The sequence below is a fragment of the Pteropus medius genome, unplaced genomic scaffold (genome assembly GCF_902729225.1).
Source record: "Pteropus medius unplaced genomic scaffold, Ma_sr-lr_union100, whole genome shotgun sequence".
NCBI classification, from domain to species: Eukaryota; Metazoa; Chordata; class Mammalia; order Chiroptera; family Pteropodidae; genus Pteropus; species Pteropus medius.
The window spans coordinates 21,303,246-21,322,795 of record NW_024351730.1 but is presented as its reverse complement, the minus strand read 5'-3'; the positions used below and the strand labels follow the sequence as shown (position 1 = coordinate 21,322,795).

Sequence of the window (19,550 nt, the reverse complement as noted above, 5' to 3'; positions counted from 1 at the left end):
TGGTGGTTAGAAACATGAATCACTCCATGGTGCTGCAAGAAGTGCTAAAATGTCGTGTAGGGGGAATAAGTCTTGCTTTCTCATGTTCCATGACATCACTGAGGTTAGGAAGAGACCTGTGAAAGCTTAGCTTGGCAGGTTTTCATTTCGGTTTGGGATCAGGATGTATTCCTAGGGAACTACACAGGGATGAAAAACTTACTTTAAGAGATTAGAACCATCAGCATAATGCCAGTGCTTGTTTTGAACTGGAAAACTCATTACTCTCATGGTGCCACAGAAACTCAAAAGGCTTGAATACCTAAAAGGATTGGAGGAAGCCTCTGCTGTTTCAGCTAGTTACTTATTTACTCCCTTCTAAATTACCACAAATATATATATATATATATATATATATATATATATATATATATATATATATAATTTTTTTTTTTTTTTTTTTTTAGAGAGACTTGTTGAGTCCATTGGCTTGTTGAGTCATTGTAATAGTGTTAGGTAGGTAGATAGACATGAGAGATGGGGGAACAAAGGAATGAAGGCCCAGCCCAGGGTCAGCCCAAAGACCTTCCTAAAACACTTATTTTATAGTTGTAAATCACCCCTGCATCCTGAGGAATAAAGAATGAATTGCTATAAACTAATAGCTGGTTAAATCTGGGAGCAAGTTCATGTACAAACAGTCCTACACTGACTTCCGCATGACCTAGACTCATTATACCATCATTATAATATCATGCTTATGCCTGGAAGTTCATGAATCTAATTATAACAGACTGAATTCTGGGTAACCACATGCACAGTAGGCAGAGTTACATAATTGCCAAATGTCAATCAAAATGACCTCACATGCCAATCATCTAGGACCACCTTTGTAACCTCCTATCATGGCTCTAATATAATACAGACCTCCCCACTTCTATGAAGTTACAGCCCTCGCTGTAAACCGCCCCTCACTTAGAGCATACTCTTTTGTCCTTCTCCTTCCTAAATTCCACTGTGCTGCAGCCTTCTTCGGCATGGCCCATTTTCTTCTAAAATTGTACTTTTAATATATCTTACCTTTCCTAAATCTCACTGATCAGAAATTCTTTGCTGCATCGGCGAAAAGAACCAAGGTATGCCTCAGTGGTGGGGCACAATGGATTTTAGATCGCCCCAACGGTAACAATAGGACCTATGGACAACAGAGCTAAAAAATATCAGAACATTTATCCAGAAAAGGAACAATAACAACCTTGCCTATCTAGACAAATGGAAAGTAGGGCTGGATTACTGAAATATCTGTTTAAGAGAATATTTTTAAGTGAAACTTTTACTTTATAAAGCATGTTATTAAAGTGAATTGTTATAATACATAGTATAGCTTAGTGGTTAAGGGGAGAGATCCTGGAGCCAAACTGCTCTGGTCAGCTTTACCACTTATTGGCCATGTGGTTGTTTTAGGTTGGGCTCCTGGAAAAGAGGCTCTGAGGCAGAGATTTCTGTGCAGGAGGCTTATTGGAGGGTACTCTGGGGATCAATACATGTGTAAAGGTACAGGTTGAATGGGAGAAAAAAGTTGGACTTTATGTAGTTGCAGTGGAGCCTCAGCTGTTTCCTATGGAGAACTCTGGAGCTGCAACGGCCTTTCAGAGATATCCCCAATTGAGGTAAGGGGGACTGGATGTGGGTTGCTCCTGATAGATGGAATAACCTTGGGTAAAGCATCTTCTTATGGCCAAAGGAAAATTTTGGGGAGGGACTCACCTGTCACTGTCAACAGCCAACAGACCTAAAGTGAGAGGCTGGGTCCTAAAGGAGTGCAGGAAGGGTCATCACACACTACGTTATCGTGAACAAGTTACTTAACCTCTCTGTCCTTTGTTTTCTTCATCTATAAAATGGGAGAAAAATATAGTGCCACTCATTGGGTTGTTATGAAGATAAATTAATATTTATGAAGCATTAGGAACATTGCTACCACATAGTGAGACTATATCAGTGACTTAAATAAACAATTGTCCAGTAGAAGTTTTCAAAGAAAATACTTTAACAAATAGGGCAATTTTATGATTAGTCTGTTTTTTCTATGGGGATAGTCACTCTGAAAGTGCTTTTAAATGTTTGAAAGCAGTTAATTCTCAAGTAGTTTAGAAGTTCTCCGTGAAAATTCTAAGAAAAGTATTTGCTTGGAAGCCGCTTTTTAGCAGTCGTGCAACTATAAAATTTATCTCAAATTATTATACATTTTAAATTGCTGAAACATGAATTAAAGGGGTATGATTTTTGACAGGTGTTATATTAAATATCTTACATACACTTCCTCATTCCTCATTATAACTACCCTAAGAGATAGATATTATGCTGTTATTACCTCTGTGTACAATTGAGAACCTGAGACTCAGGTTTTGCAAGACTGGGACTCAAAGCTGACTCCAAAGGCTCAATGCTTAACCACCACACTCTCCTTCCTTCCATATAAGTCACCCACACATTCAGCTCTTTCAAGTCTTTGTAATATTTGATTTCTTAAGCATTGCACTCAAAGAAAATGTAGCCCACTGGTGTTATCCTTCACAAAGATTTTTAAATGACCCAACGGCATCATTTTGCAGCTTCCTTTTTTTCCCCCAGCTTTGTAATGGAAGACTCAAGCCTCTCAGCTCAGATAAATAATTAAGATACTGAAATGTTAAACCTAATTTATATTCAAAATGAAGATGTCAACTTGCATGGTATTCTGGAAGCATGATATAAAAAGATACATTTTGTATTAAGTTACATATTTAGTATGAGGATATGTATCATGACATCAAAAATATACTCAGCACTTTTCTAATCATAGCATCTAATCACAGTCTCACCCTTCAAAAAGCTGATCCTTTAAAAATAGTTTATATATAGTCACTAATCCACTAATTCATAGTTTTTTGTAGTTCTGCCCAAAGTCAGCAATTGCATCTGCCAGTTGAGAAACCTAATCAATAATTGAAGCTCCACAACTGCTAATGCTCAACTGATGCACCCTCTTGACAATTCTATCGCTGACTCTCAAAGTTTGAAATATTCTGACTAAGCTAAATTTTTGTCAGGTCAGCCTGACATACAAGGTCAGGTTAAATAGGATAAAAGAAGACAACAGTATTCTAGATTCTTGAGAAAGCTTGTTTTCAAAACAGAACATATTACCGTACTATTTTACCTTTCAATATTCATTCTTCCCACCCTATCATACCTCCTCCAAATTGTTCAGGTAGTAGTCTAAGACACCTTGAGCTCAGGAAAGATAAACCCCAACTCCAGCCTAATCCCAGAAGATGCTCATTAAATCCCCTTCAGACAGTGATTGATCTAAGTGTGGGTGGGTAAATCAGACCTACTAACTGAGGCATAAGGGGAAGTCGGCTGGGCAGAACTTCCTCTCTCAAATATAAAGGCAAAGCCTAGCTAAGAGAAAGCTCTTTGCCTGTCTACTTGCTTTTTCCTGTTTTAATATAATGACAAAGTATAACAGCTATCTTGTGAACATGAATAAAACAGCCAAGAGAATCACAGAGGCTCCCCTCCAACAGCATCTACACACTGAATGAAAGCCAGAAGCTGCCTAACTCAGAATATTTAAACCAAAATTAACATGTTAGCAGTTCTTCCAAACACACTGCTGACTGATACAGTGTCGCCACACTTCTCTCCATCTTTTCACTCTCATTTCTACTTCCCTACATTCTGTTAGCTGCCTTTTACATTGTCAAAAGTAATCTCATTTGTATTTGGTTCTGTAACAATTTTTGGTTTTGAATGTTGAAACCAATAAATAGTATTTCTATTATTATGGCTATGTTAATATTCTATGTTAACATTATGGTTAGTTGATATTCTAGTACAACCAAATAATAGACTTTAATTACAAACTCAATATGATTATACCTGAGCCACTCAAAAAAGAGATTATCAAGTTCAAGTACATTTAAGTATACTGCATATTTGGAGTATTTACTGCTCATAGAGTATTTGTTTTTAATTTTCCTGGAGTTCTGATCACTTTGTTTTCTCTTTGGCAACAAACATAAGCCTACTTCACCATATTCCCAATATCTTCCAGATTTTTCTTGATGACTACCACATTTTTTTGTTCCTAGAAGTCTGCTAACATCTACCCCAATTTGGACTGGTTTCTTAATATTTGGATTATTGACTTTCTTGTGCAACTTTTGTTTTCCAAAATTTTCTAATTGCTTTGTTTCAATGCCTTTATCTTATTCTCAAGTTTTCCAAGTTTTTGGTTATTTTATACATTTCATGAAGTGCTCTTTCTATGTACTTTCCCCAAAACCTCTGTCCTTCTTCTTAACTTTAGATTGGTTGTTCTCTAGGCTTTATAAACAGCTATTGTTCTGGGACTTCCTATTCAATAAGGCTGATTCAATTGTTTTTTGAGACTTTGATTCTATGTGTTTAACCCCTCACATAGAGGTATATTCTTGAGTAATTTCCTGAAAACAGGTCAGCGGAGACAAATTGTTTGAAATTTGATAATTTCTAAATATTTTAATCTGCCTTACACTTAATTGATAGGTTAGTTGTATGTAGAATTTTAGGTTTAAAATAATTTTCCTCCAGAACTTTTAAGACATTATACTAGCTCCTAGCATCCAATTTTGCTTGAAAGGATTGTCATTACCTTGGCTTTGATTTCTCTGTATGCGTTCTCTTTTTCTGGACACTTTAAAAATATTCTTGTTCTGACATTTTTTCTGACATTTTTATACTTTGTAATCTGAAATTCCACAATGCTATCCATATGTACTTTTTAAATTTTTTGTTGTTTTGGGCATTCAGATTCATATATAAAGATATGTATCTACCTTCATCTCTGAAAAAATTTATTTAAAGATTAATACCCTCTGTGTTTCCTCAATTTTTTTCTCTAAATTTCTTTCTCTTTTCTTTTGATTCTCTATATTGGGATATTTCATAACCTTTATCTTCCAACTATTGTTAACTTTTTTAAATTTAAGAATTCTCTTAAATATTCAAATATTCTCTTTCATTCTTTGCTCTCTCTGATTCAGTTCAAATTTTGTACAGGTAGTGTTTTTTTCAAGTATAAATCAAATTAGAACTTTTTTTAAGTTATCTTCTACTCTTTGAAATACTTTTCATAGGGTTGAACTTTTCTATTAATGTCGGTTTTTCTCAGTAATGCTTAAAGGATTTCTTCAAGTGTTTTGTAATTGTCCATACATATCTTCACATTTTAAAATGAGAGAAAAATATTTGACAGGGAGCTTTATGTATGTTGGTGAGTCTTGTTGACTTTAAGGCCTTACCTGAGTGTACAGAAAGATAATTATTCATTAATGCTAACTGAGAAGAGTTGTTGTGTTTTTTGTTTGTTTGTTTGTTTTTTAAACAGAGTTCCCAATTTCTCCCAAGGCAATTTGTTCAATTAACTTAGAGAAGAACTTTGATTTTTTATTTTTATTTTTTTTTACCTAAGGATAAGAGCTTGACATTAGGCTGACTGACAAGCAGAGGTAGGAGGGGGACTCTATAGACACATACATCCTATTAATAACCACTCTCAGCCAGTCATACTTTCTATTCCCATCCTTGGTCCTACCTACAATGTCTGAGTCTGAGCCTTACTGAGATCCTCCTGGCCATTCATCTATGGCCTTAATTTCATCCTCTTTCACATGTGTTCTAGGCTGCAGCTTAATCATCCAAACTTGCATTTATTTTTCATCATTAGAATTTTGTGGGAGTCCCTGGTCCACCTGGGACATTTTCCATAATTTTTTAATTCCTATATAATCATTTTAATGGAGTCTTGGAGAGAAGTCTTTGTTCACTAGTTTGTACAGAAGTCAGTTTTATGTTAAAAAAAAATAATAATCCTGAAGGCAGGTAAGAAGTATATATTTTCAATAGGCAAACCTAGGAGCATAGGTACCAAATGGAATCTAGTTCAGTAATCCAGGTAGTGGGTGAAGGACATCTGGATTAAAATATTTATAAAAAGTTAATTATTTAGATCTACTTTGGAGGTAGAATAGAACCAGTGACCCATTCAATGAGTGAAATGAGGAAGAGGTGAGAACTAAGAACGACATTCAGGCCTCTGATTTAAGCAACTATGTGGCTGATGACATCTTTTGTTAACATAGGGAACATGAGAGAGTGTTTTGGTGGGCTAGGTGGCTGAGTTCAACTCAGATATAATGTGTTATTTATGTCTAAATATTCTGAAGTCAACTGCATACGTAAGTCAGGAGAGAGATCTGGGCTGAAAATACAGATTTGGTTTGTTCTTAGCTTGTAGATGCTATTTGACATCAGGGGAATGGGTCTTATTGCCTTGACAGAACATAAACAGTAGGAATCAGGCCTCAGGCAGAATCTTGAAGAATACTAACACTAATATTAACACTAATAAGAAGAAGAAGAGGAGCTCACAAAAGCACCTGAGAAGGAGAAGAGAGAAAGGAAGTACTTAAGAAACACTAATACCTAATTGTTCAAAGAAGGGACTATGAGAAAATCCAAGAAACTGAAGCATCCAGAAACTCTACTGTCCATCCAATACCCCCACCTGGCAATACCCACTTCTGGACCAGTCCAACTGTCCTCCCTCTTTTGGATTACTGCAGTGGTTTTCAATGGAGTTGCCTTCAGCAGCTCCAATCTAGTCCTCATTCTGAGAAAATATAATGAATTGTTTCCCTTCTCAAAACCCTTAATAGAGTGCCACTGTCCTTTAATGTAAGCCCAAATTCTGTGAGCCGAAGGAAGGGACCCATGGTGTCAAATACAGCTGAGAGGTCCACTATCTCCTGAAGACACATCCTGGGCCTTGTTTCCTGAAAGTGTTAATCTCTGAAAAGCCTCATTCAGGCCTTTTCCTCTCAGACCACAATCTTGTACCACCCTGCGTGTTCAGTCAGTTATTCCCAATACACTGGCATTGGGTTCCATGAACCTTCAATACTAACGCTCTATCCTTCAGCCCTTTCTGCCTTCACTTCAATGCTGTTTCCTCTGCCTATGCCAATCTTCCCCTCACTATCCATCCAGGTTCCTCCACACATGCTTCTGGTCTCAACTTTTCTCTTCTAGGGAGGCCTTCCCTGTCCACCCAATTTTTATAAGGTCCATTTTATTCTTATATTACTCATAGTCTTCCTTCATAGCACTAATCATAATCCATTATTCTGTTGTTATTATTTCTAATTTTTATTTTTTCATTGTATAACTTCTAGATCACCCATTTTATTAGGGCAGGAACTATATATTATTTTTTTTATTAAAGTATAGTTGACATACAATATTATAGGCATTTAGGCTATACATTATAGTTATCCAATATTTACATATCTTACAAAGTGATCACTGTTATAAACCTAGTGATTATGTCACTGTGCAAAGTTATTACACTATTGACTATATTCCCTTGTACTATACATTACATCTCCATGACTTACTTATTTTATAACTGGAGGTCTGTGCCTCTTATTCTCGTTTACCTTTTTCACCCATCCCACCACCTCCCTCTCCTCTGGCAACCAACAATTTGAGAAGCTACTCCATTTCTTCACTGCTGTGTCAAAAAAAAAAAAAAAAACACACTAGGTGTCCAATAATTATTGAAAGAATGACTGAACAAATACATGACAATTCTCTGCCCCTGCACCATTTTGTTTTACACCTCCCAGATTTGGAAGATCTTTATCCATTTTCTTAATTCCACTTCAAACACCACTTGTCTGGCAAACATTTTTTCACTCAACCTAAGAGATAGCCTTAGAAACTTTTCCTGACAATTTGGCTTCCTATTCTCAAAAGGAATTGATAACTTTCTCGCATGGACCTCCACTGTACCTGACACATACTTCTATCACAGCACTTCCAAGTTTGTTTTCACTACTTTGTCTACATGTATTTCTTCCCTACTTGCCTGTAAGTTACTTGAACTTAGGAAACATGTCTTATTTTTGGTTCTCCAGCAACTACCCCATTCAATGCTTATAAAGTAAATGAATGAACAAAACAGAAGATATTTTAATATATTCTGATGGCCCCATATCATCGTTTTAAGCTTTAACTGTAATAGTCACTACCTTTGAGACATTAAATCAATTTAATCATTTAATCAACATATTTCAATCAATATCAAGTTAATACATTTTATCTTTAAGACCTGTTGTGGTATCCTTGCCTCTGTACTAAACAGTTGGATTCTTAACTTCTTAAAGTATGTTTTATACAGTTTGTTAAACCTTCTCTCTTCTGACCAGGACTAAGCTTTCCTATCTGTAATTTTTTTCTGTTGTTTCTCATCTGTGTTTTGAGAAATCCAAAGATGGCCAAGACTAACAAATTGAAGTATTTTGAATAAAATGGATTCTGAGTGAGAATGTGATCTCTTCTCCAAACTATGGTGCTCAAGCTGGCGGGTGTCCAGACCTTGAGACAGATGGTTTGGTAGTTCAGAGGCTTCTGCATTTACTTTCTCTTTCTCAGGTAGGTTAGGTAGGTCTTGTAGCATAATGAACAAATGCTAAAGTGTACATTTCCTTTTCGTAATATGCTGCATAGAATTTGACCCTAATTTTTTAGCTCTCATTGTTATGCATGACAATATTTAATGAATTCTCTGTTGGTATGTGGAAAAGTTAATCGAATTCTCCCACATTATGGTCTATTTTGAGTATATCTACTGTTGCTTCTTGCAACTCAGTGATTCAATCCAAACCCACCCGCTAACCCTCATTATCATCACCACCACCACCACCACCACCAGTTGGATGCTTAGAGCAATTGCCTCTATCGAAGTTTCCAGATTGGAAGATTGTTTTGACTAATGTCCCTGCCTTATGATCTTTTTGTTTTCAATGTAACTTTTTACTGCTACCATTGTTCTTTCTCATTCCTTCTGTTTGCTTGTCCTCTCCCCTGCCCCTCTCCACCACCACCACCAGTCTCTGATTATAACTTAGGGGTATCCTGAAATTACATAGAGAATTATAAATATTATATGCAAGCCTGGATAGGCCCAGCAAGAAGTGTGTGTCATGTATCTTCTGTGGTGTATCATTCCAGGATTTTGTTCATTTGATAATTGTTTTTTAATTTGTAATCTCTGAGTTTTTTCCAATTATCGTTGGTATTCAATATTATATTAGTTTTAGGTGTACAGCACAGTGGTTAGACATTTATATAACTTGTGACATGATCCCACTGATAAGTCTACTACCCACCTGGCACCATACATAGTTATTACAATATTATTGACTACACTCCCTACGCTGTACTTTATATCCCCATGACTATCTTGTTATTGCTAATAAGTACTTAATCTCTTAACCTTTTGCACCCACCCCCAAATCCCCTTGAATACTCATTTTTTAATAAGTGCTTATGCTTAGCAGTTGTTTTGCTTTGAGAATAACTATATACATCAATATATATTGTGAAAAAGAATATAAACAGAGCTACTTCAAAATGGAGTTGGAGAGATCATCTCAGAGGAACTGCCTTGCATGTCTTACTCCTCAAATCCCTGGAATGTTAAAGCTAGGCAAAATAACCTTTGGACTGGGCCTGAAGCAGCATTGTATTCCAAACGACTGTTTGCAAAGATAACAGGAATGCAGACATTGTGATTACCAAACTAAAAATTAAATACATTCTTTAGGATTAGTCAGGGTTAGCTTATCTGCACCTATAGCAATTTCTTCCTTCTATTCATGTAATTATTCTCCTCCCCTTTCTCATAAATACTTCACACTCAGTATGTTATTTCGGTTTCTTCCTGAATCAGTGCTTCTTGAATAGCTATTCTTTTGGATCTCAAATAAACACTTGTTGCCTCCCACTTTGACCTTTTATTTTTATTTTCACATATCTACTGTCAGAATCCAAAGCAAACTCACCTCTATGGACGGATATCCCCTGGAAGCAGGTACAGTACTTACAGAACCTCTTCACACTCACCGCTTTCGCGCCTCCTGACCACGAAGCTCTCCTGGGGTTCAGACCTCCCTCCTTCTGGTTAAGGTTGGTGCCTTTATGTGAAACTGGGAGAGATTTTTCTCTCAGGGTGGGGGGCTGCAATTGCCTTGGGGAGGGTTGTCCGAGTACAGCTTCTGCCACAGGAGCAGCTGCTGCATGAGGGTTTTTCCTCAGAAAAAAACTCTTTCACCTGTAGGCTTTCTGGGAGGTGAGCCACTCGGTTTGCTACCCCATGAGGGATTATCTCTCCTCAAAAGGAGACTTTCTTCACCTGTGGAAGGTTTCCCAAGAGGTGTGAAAATTGAGCTTTCAACCATGTGAGAGAGTCTCCACCCCACCCCCGCCCCCCTGGTGAGCGGTGGGAGGATGGGAGGGTGGGAAGTGCCCTGGGGGATTCTTCCATGCTGGGTGAATACTCATTTTGTTTGTGCTCCTCTGTTTTCTTTACTCATTTCAGTCGTATTGTTGTCATAAGAAAGAGGTTTCATAGGAGAGGACACAGGCATCAACCCTATAAACCCGTTTTCCAGGCCAGCCCTCTGCACACTGACGAGTTTATGGATTTCTTCAGACTAGCATCTGTTAGACAAAATTTGCTATGAGTCCTTATACAAAAACTGAATGAGATTTTTCCTTTCATCTTGTTCTATGTCCCGAGAGCTTGTGACCGGCAAAAACATTTTCTCTGGTTTCCAGAGAAAATGTAAGGTACACTTACCTAGGGACATGACTGAGGATTCCAGGCAGCTGTACCCACTAGAACAGAAACATAGGAATTTACCTTGGGCTAGAGACTGGTCAGCTGTAGCTAATCAACTGACATCTTTTCACTGTTTTATCCAATTGTGCCAGCTCTCAGGGGAGTTTGTTATGATGGGTCCTAGAACAGAAGAGGCCTTTGGTGTCTCAGTCTTCGTTGCTTTACCATCTGCAGCAATGAGGAATTTTTACTGTCTTAGACTACTCTAGGAATGAATTTTCTGGATCTTGATCTTTGTCTTTGGTTGAGCCATAAAAGGCTTATTAGTTTGAGTGGCTATGAGATTAATAGATCCTGCTGTTAGGTAGTTAGGTAGCCATGAGTGACAGGAGTGAAGGCCCACCTCTGTAACCATAGGAATGACAACACTGACATCCCAACCCAAAAGGCCTCCACTAAGACCTCCCAGAAAAAAAAATCATTTTTTAAATAACAATACCCCTACATCTTGGAGTACAAGGATGTATAATAACCAGTTTAGGCCAGCCACAAAGGCTTGCATGCTTGTGTATAAGGAGTACTCCAATCTTTTCACCTCAGCCTCATTATACCATCATTATAACGTCATGCATATGTCCAGAAGTTCATGAATTAATTTAACAGACTGAATCGGCTTAAAACAAATAAATGCTTATATAAATTAAGGACTTTTCTAAAATTCTCAGAAATATAGAAACTAATGTTTTTCAAGTTCATGTGATTTCAGCTTAATCTTTAGTAAATAAAAGCCAGTTTAAGTTTGTTGGTTTAGTTAAAACAGACATATTTTTAAAGTTATCAGTATTAGGTATATAATACTTTTATTCTACCTAGGCTTATAAATTTTTCAGCAAAAATAACAGAATAATGGCTGACTTGGTTATACATCTCATGAAGTTTTTGTGGGTAAAAACATAATTTGTGGGTAAACATAATTATTGAGAACAAGTAAAATAAATACATGCAGGTGGGTTAAAAAGACTTTTATGTGAAATTGAAGCAGGATAGATAGCTCAGGGTCCCCTTCCCTTCCAGGATATGACTCAGGATTTTTTTTTTTTTAGACCTCCTCCTAGTTTAGCTCCAGCAAGGAAAGATAAGCCAAAACCAGTCTTTTCCAGCTTAGACACCATCTTTGGTTAAGGCATAACCTTTAGCTAATTATAATATTATAATCTCATCCACACTGCAAATACTGCAGCTCCCATTATGCACCTGACGTCATGACAGTTCCTGAAACACCACATAAGAAAGAAAGAGTGGGAAACTGAGCTCCCTGCCCACTGGGAGGAGACAACAAGGCTACATCAGTGCCATGTTTCTGAGCTCTGCCCCCAAGCAGAACAAAAGTCTAGAATCGAGATATCCTTGCACAACTTTCTTTCTCTTTCTGTCTGTCTCTGTCTCTGTCCCTATTTCTATCTGCCTAAAATCCCTTCTTGAGTATGTACTTTCACTTCAATAACTTTGTGCTTTCCTGCTTGCTATTCATCTTGCCCTTGAATTCTTTCTCATGGCATAAGACAAGAACCTGGTTGCCAGAACTCTGAGATTTCTGGCAACAAAACTCTTTAGTAATAATTCTATGTTATGGTATACATACTTCAAAGATTGACTTATGGACGCTTCCTTGGTAAAATCAGCATGGTACCTTGCTTATAGAGTTCCCAGCAGCTCTACCAGGTTGACCTATGCATTTAGCTTTCTCTGCTTTTGATATCCAATTAATTAAAGGAAACAAAGAAATGAAACACAAGGATTTACAACCAGGCAATTACCTATACTAGAAAAGGTGAGACAGCATAGGGATTTGGGCCTGGGCCAAAGGAATTCCAGAGGGCCAGGAAGAACTTCGGATAAGCAGACCATGGATAAGCTGATCACAAAATGCTACCCCTTCCCCCACCACTCCTTATGGAAAAATTCAGAAGTAGCTGATTTTATCTCCGTTCTAACCATTTACTTTCTTGCAGATGTCAAAACCACTGTTCCACATGCACAGTTGATCAAGGTTTGACTGCTATAACTATAGCGTAAACTTAATAGAATTTGTCTGGAGAATTTTCCGGGGTTTCCTCTCGATTTCTATCTTAAGGAACCCAAGAACTCCCAACGCTGGTAAAAAAGACACCTTCAGGACCCTTAACGACCAAGATGGAAAGGACGATATCAGGTGCTATTAATAATTCGAATGTAGCAACAGAGGATTTGAAATGAAAAATTACTAGGAAGTGAAGCAGACAGCATTTGTTGTGGACAACTAACCCAAGATTCTAGACCAAGCCTGTATAATCGATACCTTCATTTTTCCTTTTTTAGTTTCTTCCTATCTCACAAATAATATGAGAGGCCAAACACTCACTATAATAATTATTATTGTCTTTTTACCTTAATTTCTGCCTGCAAAAATAACTCAGCATTGAACATCAACTTTAAATCTACTTCACACATCAAACATGCAACTAGTTGTACACAGAGTCAAGAATGTTCAATGACTGGTGGTGTCAACCCCAGTGAAGGTGCCAGATTTGAAAAGATAATTTTTCTTTGAGTAGGCATTGTGATAAATAACTACATAATTAGATATTTATCAAAAACATTAGGGAAAATTGCTGGAGCTACCGCCAAAGCAATAGCCAACCAGGAAAACTCTTTAAATTCCTTTGCGCTACTTGTGTTAGATAATAAAATTGCTCTTGACCATACCCTAGCTGAACAAAATGGGGTTTGCTCTGTTGGTAATACTTCTTGTTGTACTTAGATAAAACACCTCTTGTGAAATAGAGATGGAACTAGATAAAATCTGGGCAAATGCCAAATGGTTAAATACAGTGCCCGCTGACACCTCATGGTTATCTGATATCTTCAGCTGGCTACCCTCAGGTAATGCCTCCTGGTTCAGATTTCTTCTTCACATTGGACTCAATATTTTGTTATTATAGAAATTTTCATTGCTATAAAACTGTCTTACATAGTTTGATGTTATAAGGTCACAACTCAAATAATGGTTGCTTGACATTTTGAGATGATCACTAAGGGCTATGAGACTTCATGTGAGAAATTTCAAGAAACTACAGAAGACATTCACCCTTATAAGAATGTAACGGTAAAGGCTTCCTCTGTTCTGGTGTTCTTGTTGCTCAAATGTGGCCTACAGATCCTAGAAAACCACATTCCCTCCTATGTGGGACATGACATACCAGGAATGAGCCTTCCTGTCAATGAGGGACCGACAATGCTTTTAATAACTGATCAGAATTGCTTTATGGTGATTAAACAATGATGCTTTCAAGAAAGATCTGAATCGAAAGGGGGAAATGTGAAAAATAATAAAAACAGAGTGACTTGAAAATGAGTTGGAGCTGCCATCCCAAAGGAATTGCCTTACATGTCTTACTCTTCAAACCTTTGAAATGTTAAAGCTGGGCAAAATAACCTTTGTACTGGGCCTAAAGCATCATTGTACTCCAAACAACTATTTGCAATGATAACAAGAAGACAGAAATTATGACTACCAGACTGAAAATAAAAGACATTCTTTAGAATTAGCATCACTAAGTTATCTTATCTGCACCTATAGCAATTCCTTCCTTCTATTCATATAATTGTTCTCCTGCCCTTCCTCATAAATACCTTGTCTTCACCTCCTAATTGGAACATTATTTGGGTTTCTGCCTGAAACAGTGCTTCCCAAAAAGCTGTTCATTTGGATCTCGTATAAAGGCTTGTTGCATCTCGCTTTGGACTTCTATTTTTAGGTTAACAAGACACATATATGTATTCAAGAAAATGGCATTTTATATTTTACTAACTTTATATAAGCAGAATAACACTATTTTCTCAATAAAACCATCCTACTGCTCTTTGTTGGACATATTTTTTTCTAGCTTTGAACCCTTGAATGATAGCATTTCATTCATACTCAAATAAATAATTCTTACAATCTGTGTTGTTTTATATAATTTGGACATTTATTTTACTCTCCTGCCTGGGGTGATTAAAAGCAATCTGGTGTCAGGGACTCCAACTTACTCATCTTTGTATTCCCCACAGTACCCAAAGAAATAAAATAATAGGCACTTATTTATTTGAAGAGTTGAACAGAAGTGCTTGACACTCATAAATGCATAAAGTTACTTTATTTTAAGTATACATTTAATTTTGAAAAATATAAATGCTAAAATATCTCATCTTCTTCATCTCTTAATTCCATAAAAGTCACAATAGAAAGCTTCATAAAACTGTAAAATACTATAATGTTATAGGAATTTTAGGTTTTATATTGGAAAAAAATTATTAGTAATATATTGAAACGTTTTCTGTTCTTTATTATTTTGTTCCACCATGTTGATCTACTTCATTTAAAATAAAAAGATGCATCGTTTCTCCAAAGTTAATAAAGACTTAATAGAATAAAAATAAGAATATCTGAAAGTGCGTATTGATTCTGAAAAGTAATGTGTACGAATATGTACCAGCCATGAAAATGGCTAAAAAGAGGCAACTATTCACTCTTTTCACATTGTAGGAATGGGACAAAGTTACTTCTGGCTCTAAAAGTTTCACTGGATGACATTAGCCCTGAGTTGCAATATTTGCCTAGGAAATAGAATTCAGGATTTTTATATGTACCCACAGAACACAAAGAAATGAGCCAAGAAATAGGACATATCCAAATATCTGGTCAAAACACAACTTGATTGGTTCACATTTATCACACAACTTTATTTCAGGCTACAATGAAGTTCAATGAAATTATCATCTGAAAACTCCCAAGGCCCTTCAGATAATCAAGTGCCATAAAATATCATTTGATTTTGTTCAGCTACTTGGCGCCACTAGGCTTCGTGCTCATGCTGTGAAGAGCAAATGTAAGATATCAAGGAAAAAATAAGAAAATTTCATGTTCTTGCACCAAAATTATTAAGTGGTATGAAAAGTCTTGAAGAAAGCTTTGTCCCATCCCTGAACAATGTCAACCTCTATAATACAACTCAAATGATTTTGTTTTGTTTTTAAAGATAGTCAGCAGTCAATACAATTCAAGTACTTTAACACAGTTAAAAAAAAAAAAGGAACCAAAACTTGGAAGACAATCTTTCTCTGTATTAAACACCAATATACAGCTGATAAAAGATTTACTCTGTGTGTGTTGGTGCATGTGCATAAAATATACACAAACTGAATTACTTAAGGCAGACGTTTACTCCCCCTCCCCCATTCTTTGAGGTAGGGGGCTGATTAGAGAGGATGTTTTTCCTATTCTTTTAAAGTTCCATCACCCTACCCCTACTCAGTTGTTTGACTAGAAGAGTCAGGGACGCTACTGTCTATGGCACACAAAATAATTAGGGTTCCAAGTCCTAGTTTTACATAGCAGAAAAAAGTGACTTTTATTGAGGAAAACAGTGCCTCCAAGAGATTTTCAAATGCAAAACCAGAGACTTTCATGTTCCCAGAAGGCAAACTCTTGGCCTAAAGATCTTTCCTTCTAACAACAAGTCTGTACAACCGCACAACTGCTGGTTAACAATTCTGAGTGTACACTTAGTCCTTTACTGCTAACAACTTAAATATTTTTTCTCTGTATTTATATCAGAGAGAACACTTTGTAAAAATTTACCAGTGTTTTATGTGTGTCCAGTTTACATAGAAGCAAAACCACCCAATCTAGTTAGTTCTTTGATAATGAGTAAATTCAATTAAGATACAGATAATTTGGTGGCTCAAGTTTTGTTTATTTGGTAACTACTGCTGTTTCTCTGAAAGTGATGATTTTTTAAAGATTTCTCTGGGTTCCAAAATATTGAAAAGCTTTGATAATAACAGTTCTTTTTAGCAAACGTAAGGCACTACTCTGCATTCATATTATGAGTATCAACCTTCAATCACAGAATATGGATCATAAATAGAGGTGCAGATAGCTTTTAGATCTACTCAAAGGCTGAAATACGGAGTTAGGTTGTACTAGTTCTTTGAAAAGGATGGAAATCCATTGTCAGAAAAATAAATTATTATATCTAGAGATTGTATAAAAGTGAACAAAAATGTCATTAATTTAACAAGATGTAGGTTAGGCTGAACATATTATGTGTGGCTTTTAAACATTTTATTGATACTTCCATAAGTAAAGAAAAGGGAAAACTTTAAAAAAGGGGGGAAGAACCTTCTGATATAGTTTTACATTAGGATAATGAAAAACTAGAAAATATAGAATAATTATTTTAAGGATAGCTATAAATAAAAATGTGATGCCAAAATTTGGCACATGAGATTTAAACCAATAGCATGTAATTTGCCACTTTCATTTAAATGAAAAAATTGCACGTCACTTATATCTAATTTGCATGAAATTGAAAGTTTTAAAATTATCAGATACTATAAAAATAACAGCTAATTCAGGATAATAAATTTTTTATAATCGAACTTCAAGAGGACAGAATTATAATTTAATTAATATAAGAATGAATAGGAGTCAATGTGTGTGCATTATGAAACCAAAATAGGTGGTTTCAACCTGCTTCTAGACCTATAACAATCTGTTTTAGTTAAGATATATCACAAAATGTCATTATATGAACCCAAAATATAGATTCAACATTTAAATGTTTTTAAAAAGATTCACAATATATAATGCAACCTATTAAAAACATTATATTTAAATAACATGCTAAATTTCGTTAATAAAGATCTATTTTTTTTCTAATTTTCAATATGGTACTTTGAAGTACACACATTCATATATATCCTAAACATCCCTATCACAAGGCATAATTTCCTTTCGATCGTAAAAAATGTGTAAGTATTGTTAAAATGCATACACATATACCTCTACAGATCTATCTGTAGTCCCATAAACACTTTATGGATGTATAAATGGCCTATGGATATTTCTGTGGATTTTGTACTGTAAATATGGGTTATTGTATCAGTGATGGTGACTGATGTCTGAGCAATAAAATATATTTACCCTCATTTGCATAATGGTAATTCTCTTGGCCCTCTGATAGATTTTTCATATGTGGTTTGGGTTTTATAAAAACTGACATAAGAGGCTGGATAACTTTGCCCTTCGCCTGCCAACACTCTGTCTCTAACTCTGCACATTGTGCATCAACCACACACAGAGTACATACACAACACACAAATATTTCAAAATGAAAAAAAGATGTCTAACAATACTGTATAGGACATCGACATGGTAATACAATCAGCATCTGTGCCAGGATCCTACTATTATCAAAACATCAGTCATTCTCATTACATAGGAGCTTCTTCTCCCTTCTCCTCCCATCTTTTTCATAGAACAGATAAATTTCTTTTAAAGAAAGGGAAAAATGGATGCTTAGAAACATGGTGTTTTTCATCTGATCCAGCCCTCTGGCTTACCCTAGAGATTGTGTACTTGTATGTATGTATGTGTGTTTGTGCATGTAAAAATCACATTATATACAATACAATTTTTACAGAAAGCCTGGCAGCTACAAATAAGAGGTAGAACTACTCACAACTATGTTTCCTGCTGCAGGAAAAAATTCATTTTCTTTACAGTAATTAAAAAAAAGTTTAAAAAATTGACAAAAAAATAAGTTGCAGGTTAGGCCCCATAATTTAAACAACAAAATCTAGGAAGAAAAATATTCTTCAAATGTACTCAACAGATAAGTTCATTAAGGGTTAAAAAAAAGTTGCATAGGAAAAAGGGACATTCCAGCACTTGCTACAATGATGGCAATAGTTTCTCTACAGGGAGTAAAGTACCTCTAGTTTTTCTTCTTTTGATAACTCTAGGATTAGGGTTTACAAGCAAGAGCATTAGAATAGCAGCACTTTTCCAGTCCTGGAGAGCTCTATAAGCGAGAAGAGACTTTGTCTGGAGGTCAAGGTTTGTTCTACCAGACAGAAAGACAAGCCAACTAGCACAGCTCCAAAGCTTAAGTTGTAAGTTCCTTCAATATTTGAATAAAAGGTGTTATAAATTCCTTAATACCTTTGACTCCTGCTTAATAAAGGAAAATGGCAGGGTCTGTGTGTATCTTGAGTGACAGAGGAATTTGGTTGTCAGAGGACACATCTGAAAGTATAAGAACAAAAAGGGGATCCTTCAGATGTTGTTTTCAAGGAATGGTACACTATTGTCTTAATTTTACCTATGCAAGAGAGAAGCAGAGAGAGCGTTGTATTATTAGGCCAATGGTCAATAACTAAACCAAAACAAAAATTAGAAAATAAACGATCAGAAAAAAACAAAAACATTAACAATAAAAACTGTTATTTTTAAGAAAGACAAACAGGTTACAATGTAGTTTCTGTTCCCTTGCTCCTCCAGAAATAATCATTGTCTTCAGGCTCAAGTTCTATTCTAATTTGAGGCACAACTTTTACTGGAGTTCTAGGAGGCCTAGAGAAAAAACAAAAAGAGAAGAAAAGAAATAGTAAGTAAATCAGATTTCCTTTATCATTTAGCTAATATTTATGCATTGTACAGAAGCCAAATGTGTCCTTTGTTCTCTTTGAAAATTTACCTCCTCCTTCTGTATTAAAAACAAACATTTTTAAATGGGATGAAGGTACCAATAGAGTCAAGGTATTTAAGTAAAATTTTCATTAACTAGCATACATAGATAAAAAAAAAAAAAGAAGAAGAAGAAGAAGAAGAAGGCAGACTGCCAGGTGGATGATACTGTTAGAAATTAAAGGACAAAAAGATTTACATAAAGAAAATATTCAGAGATTTCACTCTTGAAAATCAAGTAGGATCTGGAATCTCTCAGAGCTTTCAGGAAGGAAAGGAAAGGACAGGAAAGGAAGGAAGGAA

The 19,550-nt window shown here is 35.9% G+C and overlaps 1 protein-coding gene across 9 annotated transcripts in view; it reads right to left on the bottom strand.

The window, feature by feature from the left end:
• Positions 1 to 15,432: 15,432 nt before the first annotated feature.
• Positions 15,433 to 19,550, bottom strand: part of SLC4A4 (solute carrier family 4 member 4) — a 357,503-nt gene continuing 353,385 nt past the window's right edge. For all 9 annotated transcript variants that reach the window (XM_039845398.1, XM_039845397.1, XM_039845399.1 and 6 more), the window contains one exon: positions 15,433 to 19,133. Coding sequence is in view for 1 of the 9 variants with exons in the window: in XM_039845403.1 (XP_039701337.1) it covers positions 19,028 to 19,133 (106 nt within the window). In the remaining 8 variants the exon portion in view is untranslated. The remainder of the gene's footprint in view (positions 19,134 to 19,550) is intronic.